Source organism: Gastrolobium bilobum, unplaced genomic scaffold, assembly GCF_033153095.1.
Source record: "Gastrolobium bilobum isolate Gb01-03AN ecotype WA unplaced genomic scaffold, APGP_CSIRO_Gbil_v1 utg7958, whole genome shotgun sequence".
NCBI lineage: Eukaryota > Viridiplantae > Streptophyta > Magnoliopsida > Fabales > Fabaceae > Gastrolobium > Gastrolobium bilobum.
Window position 1 is genome coordinate 73388 of NW_026900051.1, and position 18929 is coordinate 92316.

The 18929-nt window shown below is 34.6% G+C and overlaps 1 protein-coding gene across 5 annotated transcripts; it reads right to left on the reverse strand.

The window, feature by feature from the left end:
* Nucleotides 1-5212: 5212 nt before the first annotated feature.
* LOC133295009 (probable arabinosyltransferase ARAD1) lies at nucleotides 5213-14692 on the reverse strand. 5 transcript variants are annotated; one of them, XM_061493786.1, is made up of 3 exons: nucleotides 14137-14692; nucleotides 13210-14048; nucleotides 5213-6705 (listed from the first exon to the last, which is right to left on the reverse strand). In XM_061493786.1, exons 2-3 carry the CDS (start codon nucleotides 13969-13971, stop codon nucleotides 6151-6153), a joined length of 1317 nt encoding a protein of 438 aa, XP_061349770.1. In that variant the 5' UTR covers nucleotides 13972-14048; nucleotides 14137-14692; the 3' UTR covers nucleotides 5213-6150. The 5 variants fall into 5 exon arrangements, with proteins under 5 accessions (XP_061349770.1, XP_061349769.1, XP_061349767.1 ...); XM_061493785.1 differs by having other exon boundaries at nucleotides 13210-13910; nucleotides 14046-14692; XM_061493783.1 differs by having other exon boundaries at nucleotides 13210-13915; nucleotides 14021-14692.
* Nucleotides 14693-18929: the final 4237 nt, after the last annotated feature.

Sequence of the window (18929 nt, forward strand, 5' to 3'; positions counted from 1 at the left end):
AAGAGTGTAGAAAACTGACCTACGGTTTTGTGCCCTGGGTATTTATAGCCCACTTAAGTTTGATCTCACTGTATTAGCACTAATAGCTACGCTTATCATTTTAATCTCAAAGATTTTTTATATTTTAATTTTAATTTTTCGCAACACTTTTTCGATACGCGTCTTCACGCAGTCGCTACTAGTTCTGACACCAGTTCTCATTATTTCGACTTCAAACTTGATATTCCCGTCCTGAATATTATTCTAGGAATATATACATACTCTTTATAATTTTTCGGGATACTTCACCGATACGCACTTATACCGAGAAGCAGAACCGGTATCCGCATTTTTCGTCAGAAAAGCGACTTTCAATATTATTAAACACTTACTGTAATTATTTAAGTCTTCTAATAATTATTCAAGGTCAATTATGGAATTCTTTCCTAAACTCATAATTAATTATTTAAATTCCTAATTTAACGGTGCGGGTTCTTACACAACCTCATCCCATGACCACTTGGTCGAAGAAACCTTCACAAAGTAGTGTGAAGCAAGATTAGAAATCTTAAGGTATTTTGCTCCGGGTCAGGGAAATACCCAGAAGGAGGAGCATTGTTATGTGTACATCATTTTTGCTAGTGATTCCTTCAGTCGTGCTCTTCTGAGAAGGCAAACATAATCTCCCTTGAGTTCAAACGAGAAGGACTCTTTAAGTAGTTTGGTGTAAAAGGTCTTTTGCTCCAGACTGCTTTAGTGTTAATACTTGGAGACAAAGTACTCTGCCTCCATACCCAGGACATTTGCTGCAAGCATATTTTGTTTCTAAAAATGGATGAGATATTAGGAACGACCAAGAGGGTGAAAATATCAACCTAAACCCACGCCTTTTTAGCCTTGAGTCTACATTTTTTTTATTTTCTTTCGCTACTTGTTTGACAAATATAAAAACTTCAAAAAGAATTATTGTTTTGCTCTCTCTTCTATTACTGTTGTTACTATTATTTCCCAAATGTTACTCCTGATCTCTGTATTTTCTATTCATTGCTCCTAAATCCCACATTTTCCAATTTTCTTCAAGGCAAGTTCAATAAAACTTAAGGGAAAAACCCAGCTCTTAGTCAGTCAGATTCTTTAACTCTATTTAATCAACTGGTGACAAGTGCTTATTGACTAACCTTGATTTGAGAACGAATTTGCTCCTTGAAGTGAATTGCTCTTTACTTTATATTTGCTCCTAGTTATTTCCTTTTCTTAATTACATTTCTTTTAAATGTCACTTTTAGGGTTATTGACTCATAATTGTTCCCTGAGAACGATAATATGAGGCTTATAACAGACCATATATTACTTGATGCGGACGCTTGCGCAGTCTGGATAGATTTGCTCTTCATATAATTAATTGCTTCTTGGACAGAATAATTACTCCGCACTACTTTTGCTCCCACATTTCCCTTGCTGATCTCGGGCCAACAGTATCACTTTAATTATACCATCCAATGCCGTACAACTAATTAAGATTGTGCATTTCCGAAAGCCTAACTTCACTCAATCTCAAATTTAGGAGAAACCGTATCACATTTGGCTTTGGGATAGGTTTATCCTTCTGGAAGAACATTGAATTGCTTCACCTTAAACAATGTTTATGTCTTCTCCTAGCTAACACTGCAAATTCAAACGTTATTGACTACCTTTTTTCTTTCTTCTCTCTTTTCTCTTCCCTTTCATAGACAAACATCATAAAAATCATAGCTTTCTAAGTAACTGACATAATTATCAATTATCTGTGTGCATACCAATAATTGCCATCGCATTTCACAGAGGGTAAAAGAAAAAGAAGGTCTTGCTATGAAGTCTAGTATCTATTCTATTTTCTAAGTATTATCCTTCTGTTTTCTTCTTTTTTTGGTTTATGTTTTGTGTTTCTTTCTGCGGGCCTTTCTTTTTCTTTGATCGTTTTTTACTTATGTATGATCACTGGCTGTCATTATTGACTTTAGGTTTTAACACTAATTAGTCCACCAAAAAGAGAGTGAACCCAGCACAACAAACAAAAAAGGATGGTAAATTTTAGACTATATTGCTCTTCATAACATTGCATTTGGTCCCTAAGCTTGGGGTAAACGTCTCAATTTCAATCATATTTCTCTGCTATTTTAGTGCTGATTAATCTTCAATAGGATGTCAATATATCAGATAGTTTTCAAAGGCCTATAACTCCTCCTATATTAGATTTTTGACCTAATATATTCAATAAAACAAAGCAGGTTCTATTTTAAAAAAACTGATTTAGAAAATAAGTCATAGATCTTTTTTTATTGGACCTAACCAATAAGTCTATAGTTCATTCTATATTATATAATTTATTGTAAATAAAATAAATAAATTTTATATAAATAATTTTAGATAATAAAATATATGTTCTTTTAAAATTCTTGATAGGTATTGAAGCCTAATAGGCTTAAATAAGCTAATAGAATTAGATAAGATATTTTAATTTTTAAATACAGGTCAACCATGCAAGTTTATAATTTAACTTACACCAAATTAATAACCTATGTTAGGATCAAAATATTTTATGTACCACTGGACCCTAGTCTCTGGTCCCAATAATGATAAAAGGACTAAAAAAAAGTGAGGTAAATTTGAAAACAACAATTCTTCTTGAGATTCCATCATGAGTCATGGTTTAATGGTAGTTTTCCTTCTTGCTTTCTCTATATTCCGGAATGAACTTGGTTCATAAAAAATCATATATGATGTATATATTTTTCCATGCAAAGATTAGACTTGTAAATTCAGGAATTCTTGCTGGCTGTAATGTTAATCAAAGATTCATATTGCAAATCATTCCAAATAGTAGATTCTGACATATTACCCCGTTTTCACCCTGAGGAAAAGATGTTCTAACTCAAGCAAAGCCATTCTAAAGAATGCCTATCCATAAAGGTGACCATTTTACAATGATTATTAGCGTGATTTCAGTTGTTTAAGAATAAGATTATATCAAAATAATGAACACACAAGGGAGTGCATGCTTGCACAAGTTGCAAATAAAAAACGATCACAAGTAGAACAAAGCATCTAAAAGATGTGTTCTTTTTTGTCTTGTATTATAAATCCAAATCAAAACCTACAATCTATAATCCCCCTAAAGTGATTTTTTTAACCAATCTTACCAAAAGTTATAATAGAAAAGGAAAAATCAGGAGAATATATATGTTAGGTTTAAAGTTTCTGTAATGGATAATTCGTTAATGTTAAAAGAGTTCCACATTGATTAGACTCGTAATTTCTTTTGACCTGCTAATTACTGTTTGTGTGAAAGTAATTTTACACCCTTAATTAATGACTCAAACGTGCAGATTTTCAATCATGATATATACAGTATATATGAAATGTTTTGGAGTGCAAAACTTCAGTGTTTTCTGTGAATAAGCTTTTCCTAGCAAATCTTAAGTTGATGTAACTTTTCCACATATAAACGAAATTTGGGGCCTTTTCCTAGGCAAAACAATTTGTGATTAGTGAAAAAAACCTTTATAAGTATATATAAAGGTTATATGTATATATAAATTGAGTTGAGACTAGTTTTTGGACAATTTTTTTCTTATGTTACATGAGATAGCATTGTCTTATGTAGAGACATAATTATGTAGGTTACGCAATTAAAAGAAAAAAAAATACTGCCTCGAATTTCGATGTGTATATGATATGAGATACGATTTTTCATGTAACATAAAAAAAAAATATTTCCCCTAGTTTTTATATGTATATCTAAATGATAGACTTGGCTAATTATATTGGTTAATAAAATTGTAAAGTTGAAACTTGAAAGTGTATTCTAGGATCACGTTAGTATTTAGTAACTGAACTTTCTCTAGTCCAAAGAATTTTGTTTTGGGTCACAATTCACAAAGCAAGAGAGACCATAAGGGCCTTCAAGTGGGTACAAACTGGGATACTTAAAACAGAAAAGAAAACAAGCAAGCCCAGGTCCAAACAACAATCGAGTCACTTAGAACTAGACATACAACCAAACTGCTCCGCAATAAGTTGGGCTACTTAATTACATGGATTTGGGGCCTAAGAGAGCACATAAGGACTAAAGCTGGCAATTAGTGAGCTTCAAGCCCTTTATTAATGGTTCCTCGAAACAACAACATCAATATTGCTGGTTGCTATGCACCATTTTTTACCAGCTCCTTACTAAATCCTTGTCAACAGAAATTTTTTCTAGTCGACCAAATTGTTCCTTCAAGGACATCCTTAATATTGTCCACAAGATAGCTTTAGTACTACCTTCTTGTAGTACACCTCAATACCCCATTAGGAAATTGTCATATCTCTGTCTTCTATTATATATCTTGAGCATATTGCCTTCAAAAGCCAAAGCAACTTCACTGTTACTCCCTATAGACAACCTCAGATCCGTCAACTTCAGCTACTTTTTATTCCTTGACACCTTCTATGAGTCCTCAATACTACTTACTACGTGACATATCTTCCCATTTGTTGATATTTCCATGTGTGCTAATTAATAAAAATTAATTTCTACTCCCAACAGCAAGTACCTAATGGATATGAGATCTTTGTTGGATATGCCTCATACTTCGTTCCGATGATGACTCTTATTGGCGGAACATAGGGTTGCTACTGTTGCTTAGGGTTGCTTAACCTACTTATATTCTCCCTGTAAATAGAATGCTTTGTAACGAGTGCGGTGGAAAGAATATAGTTAAATATTACTAGACGTAGTGTACATTGGGTGAATCGGGATAAGTATGTGTTTCCATTCTTTCTTTCTTTTTCTCTTTTTTCTGTTTGCAATTTGTGTGAGTAATTGTTCAGTGCCAGCAATCTTAATGGCATGAGGAATGAGGAAGTAAGTTCAATGTCTTGGAAGTCTAAAAATTTTATCATTGTGGGAAAATGGTAACAACAACCTGATAGCGATACAAATCCAAGAAATGTTGTAAGAACTAAAGGATAAAACTCCCTTCTTCACATCTAGTATACAAATTCTATGACTGGCATGTTGCTAGAACCTGTTGTGAAATATTACTTGTTATTTATAACTGGTTGAATGATGGAACCAATTTTCTTGTGAATGAATGGAAAGGCAACAATGAAAGGAAACACACTTGTATTAATAATAATGGAAATAACAGAGTAACTCAGTACACCTTACAACTCACTGAACTTAAATGGTAAACATCAAACAAGACTCGAATTACACTCAGACTGAAATAAAGGAATTACAGAAACACATAATTTCTACTAAATTCAAATAACACTCCTCATGCTCCTTTTACAAGAGAAAACCCCCTCTCTCATAAAATTCACAATCGCCCCTTTCCTTGATAATTCATCTTCAATGCCCTCTTCTCTGTCATGCGTCCCTCTTTATGCAACAAACTATCCTTCCCACTTTCTATTCTCTCCCACATCCAATTCACCATTCAGAGCTTGCCAGCTGTCCAATCGGCTAACTGACTCCTTTTCTCTTTCCATAACGGTTTTGCCTTCGTTCACAGCATCTTGCCTCCCTCCATCTTGGATCTGGTTCACTTGGACTTGCTTCTTTCCATACTGATCCCTTCTTTTATAAACTTTCATTGGAGGCCCATCATTGAACAAATCATATACAAAAGAAATCTAAATTATATATCCCCAACTAAAAATGGAATCTGAAAGCCTAAATTCTCTTTCCTATCATGAAACTTCTGGTAAGAACGATACAATGTCAGTATCAAAATCACAAGTGAGAAAACTTTATAATAGGAAAGAACCTTAAAATGTCAGTATAGAAATGAGAACATTTGTAAGGGAAAAAAGAGTGTCCTTTTAAAGTACACAAACTTATGTCCTTTTAACAATTTTTAACTATACATTCCAAGAAATACATGATTATAATATTAAAATTGTACTTTTTTTCATTTTCCACGTCAACAGACAGTTTCTGAAAAGAAAAAAAAAAAAAGTACAACTTTAACATTATAACTATACATTTCCTGGAATGCATAGTTAAAAAACTGCTATAAGGAGATAAACTTGTGTCTTTTAAAAGAACACTCGCTAAACCCCATTTGTAAAGGTAAAACGTTATGACATTTTTCATATACAAAGGCTCTGTGAGGTGCATAACTTCAAATAACATCGTTATCTTTTTCACCAAAAATTACTTGGTACAGGTATAGATTTTAGTCCTTTCTCTGTACTTGGAGGGGACCTATAAAACCTCCTAGACCTGTTTAGCTTCAACTTCATAGCAGGAACTTTACGTGCAACAGCCTGCCAAATCATTTGGACAGCATCACCCTCCTTAGATGGGAATTGAAATTCAAAGAAATGTTTAACCTCTTTCAACTTGTTCCTCATTCGGGTCCACTCATCTTTGCCAATACTCCTAATGAAATTTATTAGATAATTTCCTTTGATAGCATCCCTTGTAGTAACAAATATGCAGAACTCTGAGTAGTCAAGGACATCTTCATATGGGAGCTCAATTTCATCACTGATGATAACAGGGACACAGTGACTAGCAATGGCATCAAACAAGCGGTTTGAAGAAGGGGTGTCACCAGCTATGTTAAGGCAAAATTTGGAAGAACGCATGCCTTCTGTAGCTTTCTTAATTCCATCTTTCTGAACACTTCCAAATGAAAAATGTACATCCTTTTCTTCTTTTAAAAGATAATATAGCTCTTGCCGAACATAACCTCCCTGATCATGGAAAAAATAAAATTCAAGTTAGATACTATGAATTTTCAAAGAAAAATATATTAGAAGCAAAGGAAACAAATGGTGAATTTGCAGAATATTGAACTCTTTCCAGCAAACATGCTTCTAAAAGTGATGTCAATTCCATTTAAAGAAAACTGTCTGCACAAGATTCTCTAGATTTTATGCATGTCATGGGATTAGACAGAACTATCAATAACATGGACATAGAACATCCGCAAACTTGAATCAAAATCCTTCCAGCTGAAATGGTTCATTTATGCAGTAACTATGAGGGTAATTGGAAAAGTCAAATCTCAACACAACTAACTCTTAAGTGTAACCAGCATGAAGTAATATCAATTCATTTCTTGGATCTTTCCTAAGTACACTTGATGACGTAGTAGCATATGAAGGGCTTCCAATTTCTTCAGCGCAAGCTGAGCATGTGACAAATGTGTCCTCAAAAACATAAGATATTTATATGGAAAACTCCTCACTCTGGATGAACCAAAGAACTTAAAAGGGGATGCTACTTAGAAAAACTAGAACCTGAAAAACATCTAGATATTGTTAATCAAATCAAAAGATACAAGCATCAAGTGTGCATTGTAGTCAGAGTCAAAATCAAGATGGGGATAAGTTAACGTAAGTAACCATGAAAACTACCATCTCCAAGACATTAGGTTGTCCCATTTCTTACCCCCTAAAGCTATGGGATATTATTTTGTTTTTCGTGGGAAAAAGTACAAACATATATACAATTTAGGCCTTCTGTACATGATGCAACCTGAGGAAGTAATTGATTGAGAACTGTTAGTTAGGAAAGAAGCAGGATAGGAAGCTGAATATTCATCTTTACTTGATTAATTGAAAAGTATAATAAGGCTGAATATATATATCAGCCTGAAGAAAAATAGTAAGAGGAAAAATGACTAATGTAAAAGGGCACATGCACATGCTCTAACAGAATGTGCTAAAGCCTAACAGAAAAATAAGTAGCAATAGAGAATTACAACATAACAAACTTGACAGCAAAGCAAAGAAAATAAAACATATATGCTAATAGCCCCCCTCAAGATGGAGAGTAAATGTTCAGAACTCCCATCTTGTTAAGTAAAACAGAAAACTTAGATGGCAGGAGAGGCTTGGTGAGAAGATCAGCAAGTTGCTTGGAAGAAGGAACCGGAAATGTCTTCAAACGACCTTTAAGGATGTGTTCACGAACAAGATGGCAATCAATCTCTATGTGCTTTGTGCGTTCATGAAAAACCGGGTTTGCTGCGATATGAAGAACAGATAAATTATCACAAAAAAGGTGAGCAGGACTTGGATGCAAGACATGAAGATCCTGAAACAAGACAAACAGCCATAATAATTCACATGTAACATTAGCCATGGAACGGTATTCAGCCTCAGTGGAAGATCGGGACACAGTGTGCTGCTTCTTGGATTTCCATGAAACCAGGGAATCTCCAATAAAAACACAAAAACCAGTAATGGAACGACGACTCTCAGGGCAAGCAGCCCAGTCAGAATCACAGAAAGCATTGAGTTGAATAGATGAAGATGAAGAGAAACATAAACCTTGCCCAACTGTATGCTTGACATAACCAAGGAGACGATGAGCTGCTTGCATGTGAGGCACTCGAGGAGAGGCCATGAACTGACTCAGAAAATTGACAGCATAGGAAAGGTCAGGCCTAGTGATTGTTAAATAGAGCAAGCGGCCAATGAGTCTTCTATACAAAGAAGGGTTAGGAATGAGATCACCCGAAGTAGAAGAAAGTTTGAGGCCAACATCCATGGGATTTGTTCGAGGCTTCCATCCCATATTACCAGAATCCTTTAGAATTTCCAAAGCATAGTGCCTCTAACAGATAGAGATGCCTTTGATACTTCGGGCCACTTCAAGACCAAGAAAATACTTCAAGGCACCAAGATATTTTAATTTAAACTTGTTGTGCAGCACTTCTGTAAAAAACTGAACTTCCTGGTTATTGTTAGAGGCAATAATGATATCATCAACGTAAACAAGAACAACAATGAAAGAGCTGGTGGATGCACGAACAAACAAAGAATGATCAGATTGAGACTGTGAGAAACCAAGATGCAGCAAGGTGGAAGAAAATTTAGCAAACCACTGACGAGAAGCTTGACGCAGACCATATAATGATTTGTGAAGGTGGCAAACAGCATTGGGTGGTAGAGAGGGATGCTGAGAGCAATAACTAGGAGGTAAATGCATGTAGACTTCCTCATTCAGCTCACCATGAAGAAACGCATTGTTGACATCAAGTTGAGTAAGTGACCAATTGTGAATGGTTGTTAAAGCTAGAAGAACTCTGACAGTGGTTAATTTCTCCACAGGAGAAAAACTGTCCAAAAAATCGATCCCTTCTTGTTGAGTAAAACCCTTAGTAACTAAACGGGCTTTATAACGTTCAAGAGAGCCATCTGAGTTGTATTTGACTTTGTATACCCACCTGCAGTCCACGGCTTGCTTGCCTGGAGGAAGAGAGACAATAGACCATATATTGTTGAGCTGAAGAGCAGACAGTTCAGCTTGTATAGCGTCCTGCCATTCCGGTAATTGAGAGGTCTGTGAATAAGATGTGGGTTCAAAATGGGAAGAAATGGAATTGACCAAGGTTGTATAAGAAGGGGATAACTTGTTATATGAGAGGGAATCAGATAAGGGGTAAATTGTTGAAGAGGAACAAATATAGTCAGAAAGATGGGCAGGTGGATGTCTAATTCTCTGGGTTCGAGAAGGGACAGAAGCAGGTGATAAATCAGACTGACTTGTAAAAGAGGGAGGTAGGTGAGAAAATTCAGTCTAGAAATTAAGTGAAGAAGGATGAAGAACAAAGGGAAAAAAGTGCTCAAAGAACACAACATCACGAGAAATATATGTCTTATTTGACTGTAAATCAAGGAGTTATAGCCTTTATAACCGGTTGGATAACCAAGACATATAGCAGGTAGGCGCGGGGAGAAAATTTGTAGCAAGTTTTAGGGAGAGTTGAACTGTAACAGAGACACCCAAACACACGAAGGTGAGCATAAGATGGTGGTTTATGACAAAGCATTTCGAAAGGAGATTTAGAGGATAAAAGAGGTGAAGGGGTCCTGTTAATAACATAAACGGCAGTAGCAACACAGTCTTGCCAATATGGGAGAGGGACCTGGGATTGAGAATGTAGGGCACGGGCAACATTAAGGAGGTGCTGGTGCTTACGCTCAACAACAGAGTTCTGCTGGGACGATCGACATAGGAATGAAAGAGTTGGAAGAAGAAAAGAAATAAGACAATTGGAACTCAGGAGCATTATCACAGCGGAGTGATTTGATGGAGACTTTATACTAAGTGTGAACAAGGTTGTAAAAGGCAGGAAAAACAGTAGAGAATTCAGACTTAGTACGAAGAAAGTATGTCCAAGTAAACCTAGTTGAACGTCAACTAAGGTGAGGAAATAGTGTGACCCTTCAACAAATGGAGTGTTGAAGGGACCCCAGATATCACAGTGAACCATATCAAATGGAGAATCTGAGAGTTTGGGGTTTAAAATAAACGGAAGGCGTTTTTGCTTAGCCAAAGGACACACAAAACAATGCTGATTACTATTCAAGCATTCAGAAAATCCCAAAACACATTTCATTGAATTTAAAACAGGAATTGAAAGATGGCCTAGTCTAGAATGCCAGAGAACTGGATCTTTAATAGAAATTGAAAAACAAAGGGGTTGGGGGGCAGTGTCTGTGGGAAAAAGATTGGAACTATCTAGAACGTAAAGGTCACCATGACGTCTAGCAATCCCAATCATCCTTGCCGAAGATCGGTCCTGAAGAAAACAAAAAGAAGAAGAAAAATTAGCGATGACAGGAGAGTCACGAGTCAAAGCACTGATGGAAAGTAGATTGAACAAAAAAGAAGGAACATAAAGAACTTCAACAAGAGAAAGAGAATCAGAAATTGAAACAGAACCAACAGAAGAAACGACTTCAGATAAACCATTAGGAAAAAAGACTCGAGAATTAGAAGGAGAAGAAGATTTAAAGAGAGCAAGATTGACGCAAACATCGTGCGTAGCACCAGTATCCAAAACCCAAAAAGAAAGGGGGAAAGAAATAGGAGGTTTACCGCTAGAGCTGGCAACCGAGGGAGAAGACTCGACAACGGAAGGAGCGGCGGAGGGTGATGATGATGCAGAACTCTATTGGATGAGCAAGAGCAGTTGGTTGTACTGAGATGGTGTGAAGGCCAGCGGAGTATCAGCAGAGGAAAAATTAGTGTTAAACCGATTGTTGGAATTGGGGGAAAGACTTGGGTTAGGAGGAACCCCAAGAATAGAGTGGGCCTGGGCTTGGGTAGGCATAATAGTGGGCTTTGGTATTTTAGGCTTGTAGCCAGGAGGATACCCGTGAAGCTTAAAGCATTTTTCACGGGTATGGCCAGATAGGTTACAGTAGGTGCAAATAGGCCGTGAACGGCGTTGGGTGGTGGCTACCACAGACGGAGGAGATGTGACGGTGGTGACAGAGTTTAAGAGGGGAGAATCCGGAATGGCAGGGGCAGGCAAGGAGACCGATAGTTGGCGTTGACGTTCTTCCTGAAGTATCAGAGAGAAAACCTTGGCAAGCAGTGGTAGCAGGTCAAGCAGTAAAATCTGAGCTCGTGAAGGGGAAAAAGAATCATTGAGTCCAATGAGGAATTGGAGGACATGATCTTGTTCCCTATGAGTTGTGATATGACGAAGGGCACCGCATGTACATGGAGGAAGCGGAGCGTAGTCATGTAGCTCATCCCAAAGGGATTTGAGCTTGGTGTAGTAACTATTAACTTCAAGAAAACCTTGACAAAAAGAAGAAATCTGCTATTTGAGTTGAAAGATCTGAAGACCATTGGCCTGTGAGTATCTAGTCTTCAAATCAGACCAAACATCATAAGCGTTGGAAAAATATAAAAGACTGTCAGCAATGTCCTTTGAAACAGAGTTTAAAATCCAAGAGATAACCATGGAATTGCAACGATTCCAAACAGAGAACAGTAGATCAGAGGAAAGGGATCGAGGAATAGATCCATCAACAAAGGCCAATTTATTTTTAGCAGTCAAGGCAAGGAGCATGGCGTGATGCCATGAGTTGAAGTTGGAACCCGAAAAGAAGATGAGGAACCAAAATCAAACCAGGATGGTCATTGTTGTGTAGAAAATATGGACTGCTGGGATCGTCCATGGAGGCGGAGTTGCCAGAAAGATCAGAAGGGGGTGGGCGATTATTGTTGCCACGAGCCATGGAAATGGGCAAGGGCTACAAGGAATCATCTGATACCATGTTAGTTACGAAAGAAGCAGGATAGGAAGCTGAAAATTCATCTTTACTTGATTGATTAAAAAGTACAATAAGGCTGAATATATATATCAGCTTGAAGAAAAATAGTAAGAGGAAAAATGACTAATGTAAAAGGGCACATGCACATGCTCTAACAGAATGTGCTAAAGCCTAACAGAAAAATAAGTAGCAATAGAGAATAACAGCATAACAAACTTGACAGCAAAGCAAAGAAAATAAGAACTAATATTACAAAAGATAAGAAGCCACCAGACAATAATTGCCGATAATTTCACGAAAGAATCAAGTGAATAGCATTTGATTTCACCAGGAATTAAATCCCACGTACAAATAATGATGCAGGTTGTTTACAAGACAAACTACATTGATTTTCTAGTTATATCATTAAAATCACACTTCACAACCCCCCTTTAATTCTTCTTTACAACTCACTCCATCAAACAATTGCATAACATTGTGCAACAAAGATGACCAAAACATCATTTCAAATAAGGAATAAACTCTTCTGGATATTGATATTGCATCAGACCAATATGTATATATAAAATTCACTTAACATGGTACCAGTAATCCCAACAAAGAAAGGCATTCTTAGGAAAAGTTCCATCTTACTGTATTAAACTTATTAAGCAAAAATATGATCGTTAACATGTGTGCAAAACATGGAGAAGCAGACAAACAGCATGTAACAAAAACATACATCTTGACAATGAACTTGGAGGTCAACCAACTAGGGTACAAAGGAACTCGGGTTCAAGTTTCACCAATTTCAAAAGTTGAACCACATATTTACTCGAATTTAGCTTATCTCGCTTGCTTCCTTCATTATACTCTATACTATGACTGAATAGCCTTGAGGGAGCACAAGGAGAAATGTAGCAGACCCTCATCAAAGGATCCAAAGTCATCAAAGATAACTTATCTAAGATTCCTATATATCCAGTGGCTCCTTAAGAATAGGGAGCCAACTAGTCTTAGGGAGGGCTTCCCATGCCTGTTGGCCCTCTTTACGCATTGTTTAATTGAAATAGAAAAGAAAAGACATGGGTGGTCTCTAAAGGAGTTCTGGATGTAAATGCTGAATGATATATCTTCCCTCAAAAGCTAAAAGAAGCGAAAAAAACAAGATGTTAAAGAGCAAGAGTGCCATACATCTTTTCTATATATTGCTCCTTGGAAGTACAGCAATGTTGGACGGCTATCAAAGGTGGAGTCATCATTGACATAGGAGCTGATTATATGTTTATAAGGTGCAATCACATCCTTTTCAACATTGGCTATATTTGAAGGGTATCTCCCAAAGTCTGAAAGTATGAATGTAGCAGGCCACAGCTTCATTCTTGCATCCAACATACTGTTGGGATGGTGGGCTAAAATCAAATGATCCTTTCCTCCTGATCTCTTCCATTCCTCTTGTTCTGTCAGATACTTCACTAAGTTTTCTTGAAGTATCTTGTTCCTGGTCTTCTTCTTTTCTTGTGGATTAGGTTTTGAGTATTGATTATAGCTCAGAGATGAAAAGAATGGTACAAATATAATATCAGCTTCACTGGAGTTTCGAACTCGAATTGCAGTCCCAGCCTTGGAGGCTTGAGTAATTTCTGAAGCAAGAAGGTCCAATGTAAGCCAAAACTCTATACTATGTTGCAAATTCAAACCTCCAGGGTAACCAGGTATTACAGTTCTAATATCAGGCCAAACACTATTCCCACTGGCTTTCCAACCCAAGAGTCCAAAATGAAACTCTGATGGTAAATCATACATGAAAACCTTCAGAACCACTTTATCATTTCTGCTGCATTTCCCAACATCACTTTTTTCAGGTTTTTCCTTCTCACTGGACTCTTCCACCTCTTTACTATCCACAAGGATTGCTCGGTTCCCAAATGAGGATTCAACATTTTGGGTCTGCATCTGAGACTTTGAACCATCAAAGGTAGAGAAAAGCTTTGAATTGGGTAACAAGTTGTGGTCAATGAAATGAGGACGACCTGTGGAACGCAAAACAAAGAACCAAGACATGATAAACAGGACCGATATCATTGTGAAGAACAAAATTAATGACTTTCTAGAAACAACCTTGAGGGAAGAAGAAGAAGAAGAAACATCTCTCTCAGCCATTGTAATAGTACTACACCAAGCATTAATTCAACACTTCGATATCACCCTTCCCTTCTCTATTTGAACCAACCATAACCACAGTTAAATTTTCAAATGCTAGAGATTAAGATCATGATTCCAAAATAGAACCTTTATAAGTAATTAGTTGCAGAGATGAGATTAGTGGCACAATCCACCACTCGTTTACATTACCAAACACAGATGTCATGAATGATTATTAGTTGCATAGATGACAATTTGCCAATATGTTGAAAACCCAATTGACAAGAGACAAAAGGGTATTCAAAACTACAAAACATAGCACAGAAATACTCAAAAAGATCTCATTTTGATAGTGTCAAGGCACCCAATATCCACTCAGTGTAGTAGCTGTGGTTGTTCACAGAGAAGAGAAAGACAAAAGTTTCTGTGTCATTCTTGTGCGTGTGTATGTGCTATGATAGGAGTTACAATGGAATGGAAGAAGAGACGAGGGAATAGGGTCTAACTGTGGAAGCGGGCTCCTCTGCTTGAAGCGCCACTAGTTTGGGTCTTCATTCATAACTGTTAGGAATTGGACTTTTTGACATTCCCAATTTTAGGAGCTAACCAAGCTGTTTCGCTTATTTTCTAATTTAAATTAGGGTAAGAATTAGTGCCTTGGAACTAATACAATAATAAGAGATAATGCCAAGGCTAGGCTCAAATGCCAATATGAGTACACATAAGATAAATAGTAAAAAAGTTCACTCAACTCGAAAATAATCTCGAAAAAAAGTTCCTTCATTGTTGGTAACTTGTTATACTTGGAATCATACCATCTAGCGTGATCTTTTATCTAAGCTAGTGGTATCATTCATATAGTGACAACCTCTTCCAAAGGGAACATAGTGGGCTTATAGATTCCAACGGTACATATATATATGTATGGGATTATATTTATGCAGCTACTGGACGTGCAACAATCAAATACTTGCCATATATATCCAGGATATTCTTACACCGGTGTAAGAGTTAAAAGTCTCACATTCAATCTTAACCATTGATCTACTTGGATCCAATGCCTCACGTTACTAAAAAATTTGAGCTCTTAGATATAAGTGATCTTAACGGATAAGATTAAGAGTATAACTTACACTGGTGTAAAATGATCTTTACTCATATGTAAACTCATATATATATATATATATATATATATATATATATATGGGCTTATCATTTCTCAAGCTGCCGGAGATAACTTTATCTCCGGCTCCTAAATCATAACCGTACAAAGATGGATCAATGGTGATAAAGGAAGAGAGAGAAAAAGGGAATCACCGATTTTGACCGGGATTGGCCGGTTTTGTCCGGATTAGACCGGGTCAATGCATGGCCAGTCCAGTGCTTGACCCGAACCGGTCCGATGACCGGTTCGCTGGGTTCCGGGTTGACCTGGTTGGGTTTTACAACAGTGGATCTTACACTAAATATTAACCGTTGATTTTCGATATTTAACGGTTATAATTTTTTGTGCGTGACAAAATCGTTTTATCGTAAGCATAATAGATCTTACACTAAATCTTAATCGTTGATTTTCGATATGTAACACTTATAATTTATTGAAAATTAATAACTAGATAATAAGAATGATCCAATTAATTAAAATCGATTGAGTGTAAGATTTATTATTCTTACACCGGTGTAAAAAAAAAAAAGATATTCTTACACCGGTGTAAGAGTTAGAAGTCTTATACTCAATCTTAACCATTGATCCACTTGTATCCAATGGCTCACATTACTAAAAAATTAGAACCCTTAGATATAAGTGGAATCAACGGACAAGATTGAGAGTGTAACTTACACTAGTGTAAAATGATCCTGACCCTATATATATATATATATATCCTTTTCGCACTTGGATTGTGGAATACTCGCAAAATATATTTAACCTAAGGACATAATTAGGTCACGGAATAAAAAAATATATAATTACAAGAGATTTAATCATCAATAAAAAAAATATAATTATAAAGGTAAGCATTTGAAAAAATTTGCTTTCAAATGTAGCATTAAAATAATATAATTAACATGTTACCAAATATATAATTAACTACACAATTCTACAAATTATACTGCCGGTTAACTTTTATCACTAAATATCTAAACTTTTTTTTTTCATTTTTACGAATTTAGTTGGTACATTTGAGTGGAACAGACTTGTTGCCTCCCTTAAATATGTAATTCTGAATTGAATATTTTAAAATTTATTTGCATAAAAAATAGGCAAAAAGTATCTGATATTACTTTAGACAACTTTATTTAATGTTCATCGAAATAATATCGTTTTGAGGTTAAAAAATTAAAATATTAGAATGATAAAGACTATTATAACCCTGAAATAATTAAAATTATAAAAATATCATAATTTTCACCCCAAAATGACATCATTTCGGTAAATATTAGATAAAATTATCTAAAATAACTTTAGAAAAAATAAATCTTAAAAAATATCATTAAAATGAGCTTTTGTCTTTAGCATTAGCTTATGTACAATTTTAAACTCAGTCATGGATGTCCTTACCTGTTAGGTTCTTCGTTTTTTGCGCCCCCAACAACTTTTTGATATATACATAAAGGGTTTTATGTGCACTGCCAGCTTGTATGCAATATATTCTTTTTAAGTTGTAACTTTCATTCTTTTACCAAATTCAGTTATTATAAATAGGAAAAAATATTTATTTTTTTAAATGATATATTTATGTTATTTTACTCTCATAAAGAAGTAGAATTCACATATTTATTATTTTTTCATTCTCTTTTCTCTTGATTTATCTTTTTTTTTTCACTTAAAATGATATAATTTGACATCTTTTAAAATAATACACACATTTTTCAAATAAATACATTGATCTATAAATTTTCAAAACTAAACAAACAAAAGTACAACTATTTTTGTTGGAAAAGTTATCTTCATAAATTTTTTATTTATAATTTTTTACAAATTCAATTATGTATTTTTGGCAATAGATTCTGTTATGAATATATTCATATAAATACATATTGTAATTTATAAGAATTTATAAATAAAATATTTGTAAATAGAATTTGTAAAAACGCTCCCTAATTTCTATCGAACATTGTGGAAGATCGTTGAAGATAATTCCAAGATGTCATATAAATAAATATTAACAACATTGCTCGTGGTTTGGGTGCAGTTTCCAATGGGGGTTTTCACGCTTTTAATCTTTTATATATATACATATAATAATTAATTATGAGTGGTAGCCAATAACTTTTAATTATTAAATAAATAAAATCAACAGTTAAAATTTGATGTAACATTTATTATTTTTATACCGGTGTAAATTTATTATATCCTTATATATGTGTATAAGATCAATTTACACTAGTGTAAGAATAATACGTCTTATACAAAAGGCAAAAATATTTCTACAGCCACTTTAGATAAGCTTATTTACAGCTATCGTTTATAACTATGTTCTCCCGAGAGAACGAAGTTACTTTTTTTCTCTCTACTCATTTACTTTTCAGAACCTGTCTGCTGGCGTGGAGAGAGAGAAAAAAGCAACTTTAATGTTATAACTATGTTCTCCCGGTAGCTATAGATAAGCTTATCTAAAGTGAATGCAGAAATGTTTACCCCTATACAAAATCTTAATTATTGATTTCCATCAATCTAACGATTATAATTTATTAGAAATTATTAATTAATTAATGTAACCCAATAAATCACAACTATCAGATTCATCAAAATCAATGTTAAGATTTAATATAAAATTTATTATTATTATACCGGTGTAATATGATCCTGCCCATATATATATATATATATATATATGTATGGCTTATCGTTTCTCAAGCTGCCAGATATAACTTTATATCCGGCTACTAAATCATAACCATACAAAGATGGATCAATGGTGATAAAGAAAGAGAGAGAAAAAAGAAATCGTAATCATTCAAAGGTGAATCAATTAATATAAAAAAATAAATAAATAAAACGACGTAGTTTTGGGTAGCCGGAGTTAAACTTATCTCAAACTGCTTGAAAAATATGTTTTATATATATATATATATATATATATATATATATATATATATATATATATAGGTTTGAAGTTTCTTATGTTATAGAAGATAAAATTATTTTCTATACATACATAAAAATGTGTAGGGTCTATCTGAGGTCGTATGAAGAGAAGAGAAACAAAGAGAAAGATTGCATGAGATAATTTTATTTCCTAAAACATAAGAAACTTTAAACCATAAATATAAGGTTACAAGTTTCTTATGTTATAAGATATGATTTTATCTTTTACACACGTAAAAATATATGGAGTCTTATTTTTTTTTTCTCTTTTTTTCACATATGACCTCACACGAGTTCCATATATATATATATATATATATAGGGACAGGATATTCTTACACCAGTATAAGAGTTAGAAGTTCTACACTCAATCTTGATCATTGATTCACTTGTATCTAATGGCTCACATTATTAAATATATATATATATATATATATATATATATATATATATATAGGGTTAGATCATTTTACACCAGTGTAAGTTACACTCTCAATCTTGTCCATTGATCTCACTTATATCTAAAGGCTCTAATTTTTTAGTAATGTGAGCCATTGGATACAAGTGGATCAATGGTCAAGATTGAATGTAAAACTTCTAACTCTTACACCAGTGTAAGAATATCCTGCCTCATATATATATATATATATATATATATATATATATATATATATATATG

Bases quoted from the DNA above. Each gene is read 5' to 3' on its own strand.
- LOC133295009 (XM_061493782.1), bottom strand. From the start codon at position 14,178: ATGGCTGAGAGAGATGTTTCTTCTTCTTCTTCTTCCCTCAAGGTTGTT. The intron at 6,706-13,209 runs GTATGGCACTCT...TTCCATGATCAG, and splicing joins GAGCAATATATAGAAAAGAT to GGAGGTTATGTTCGGCAAGA.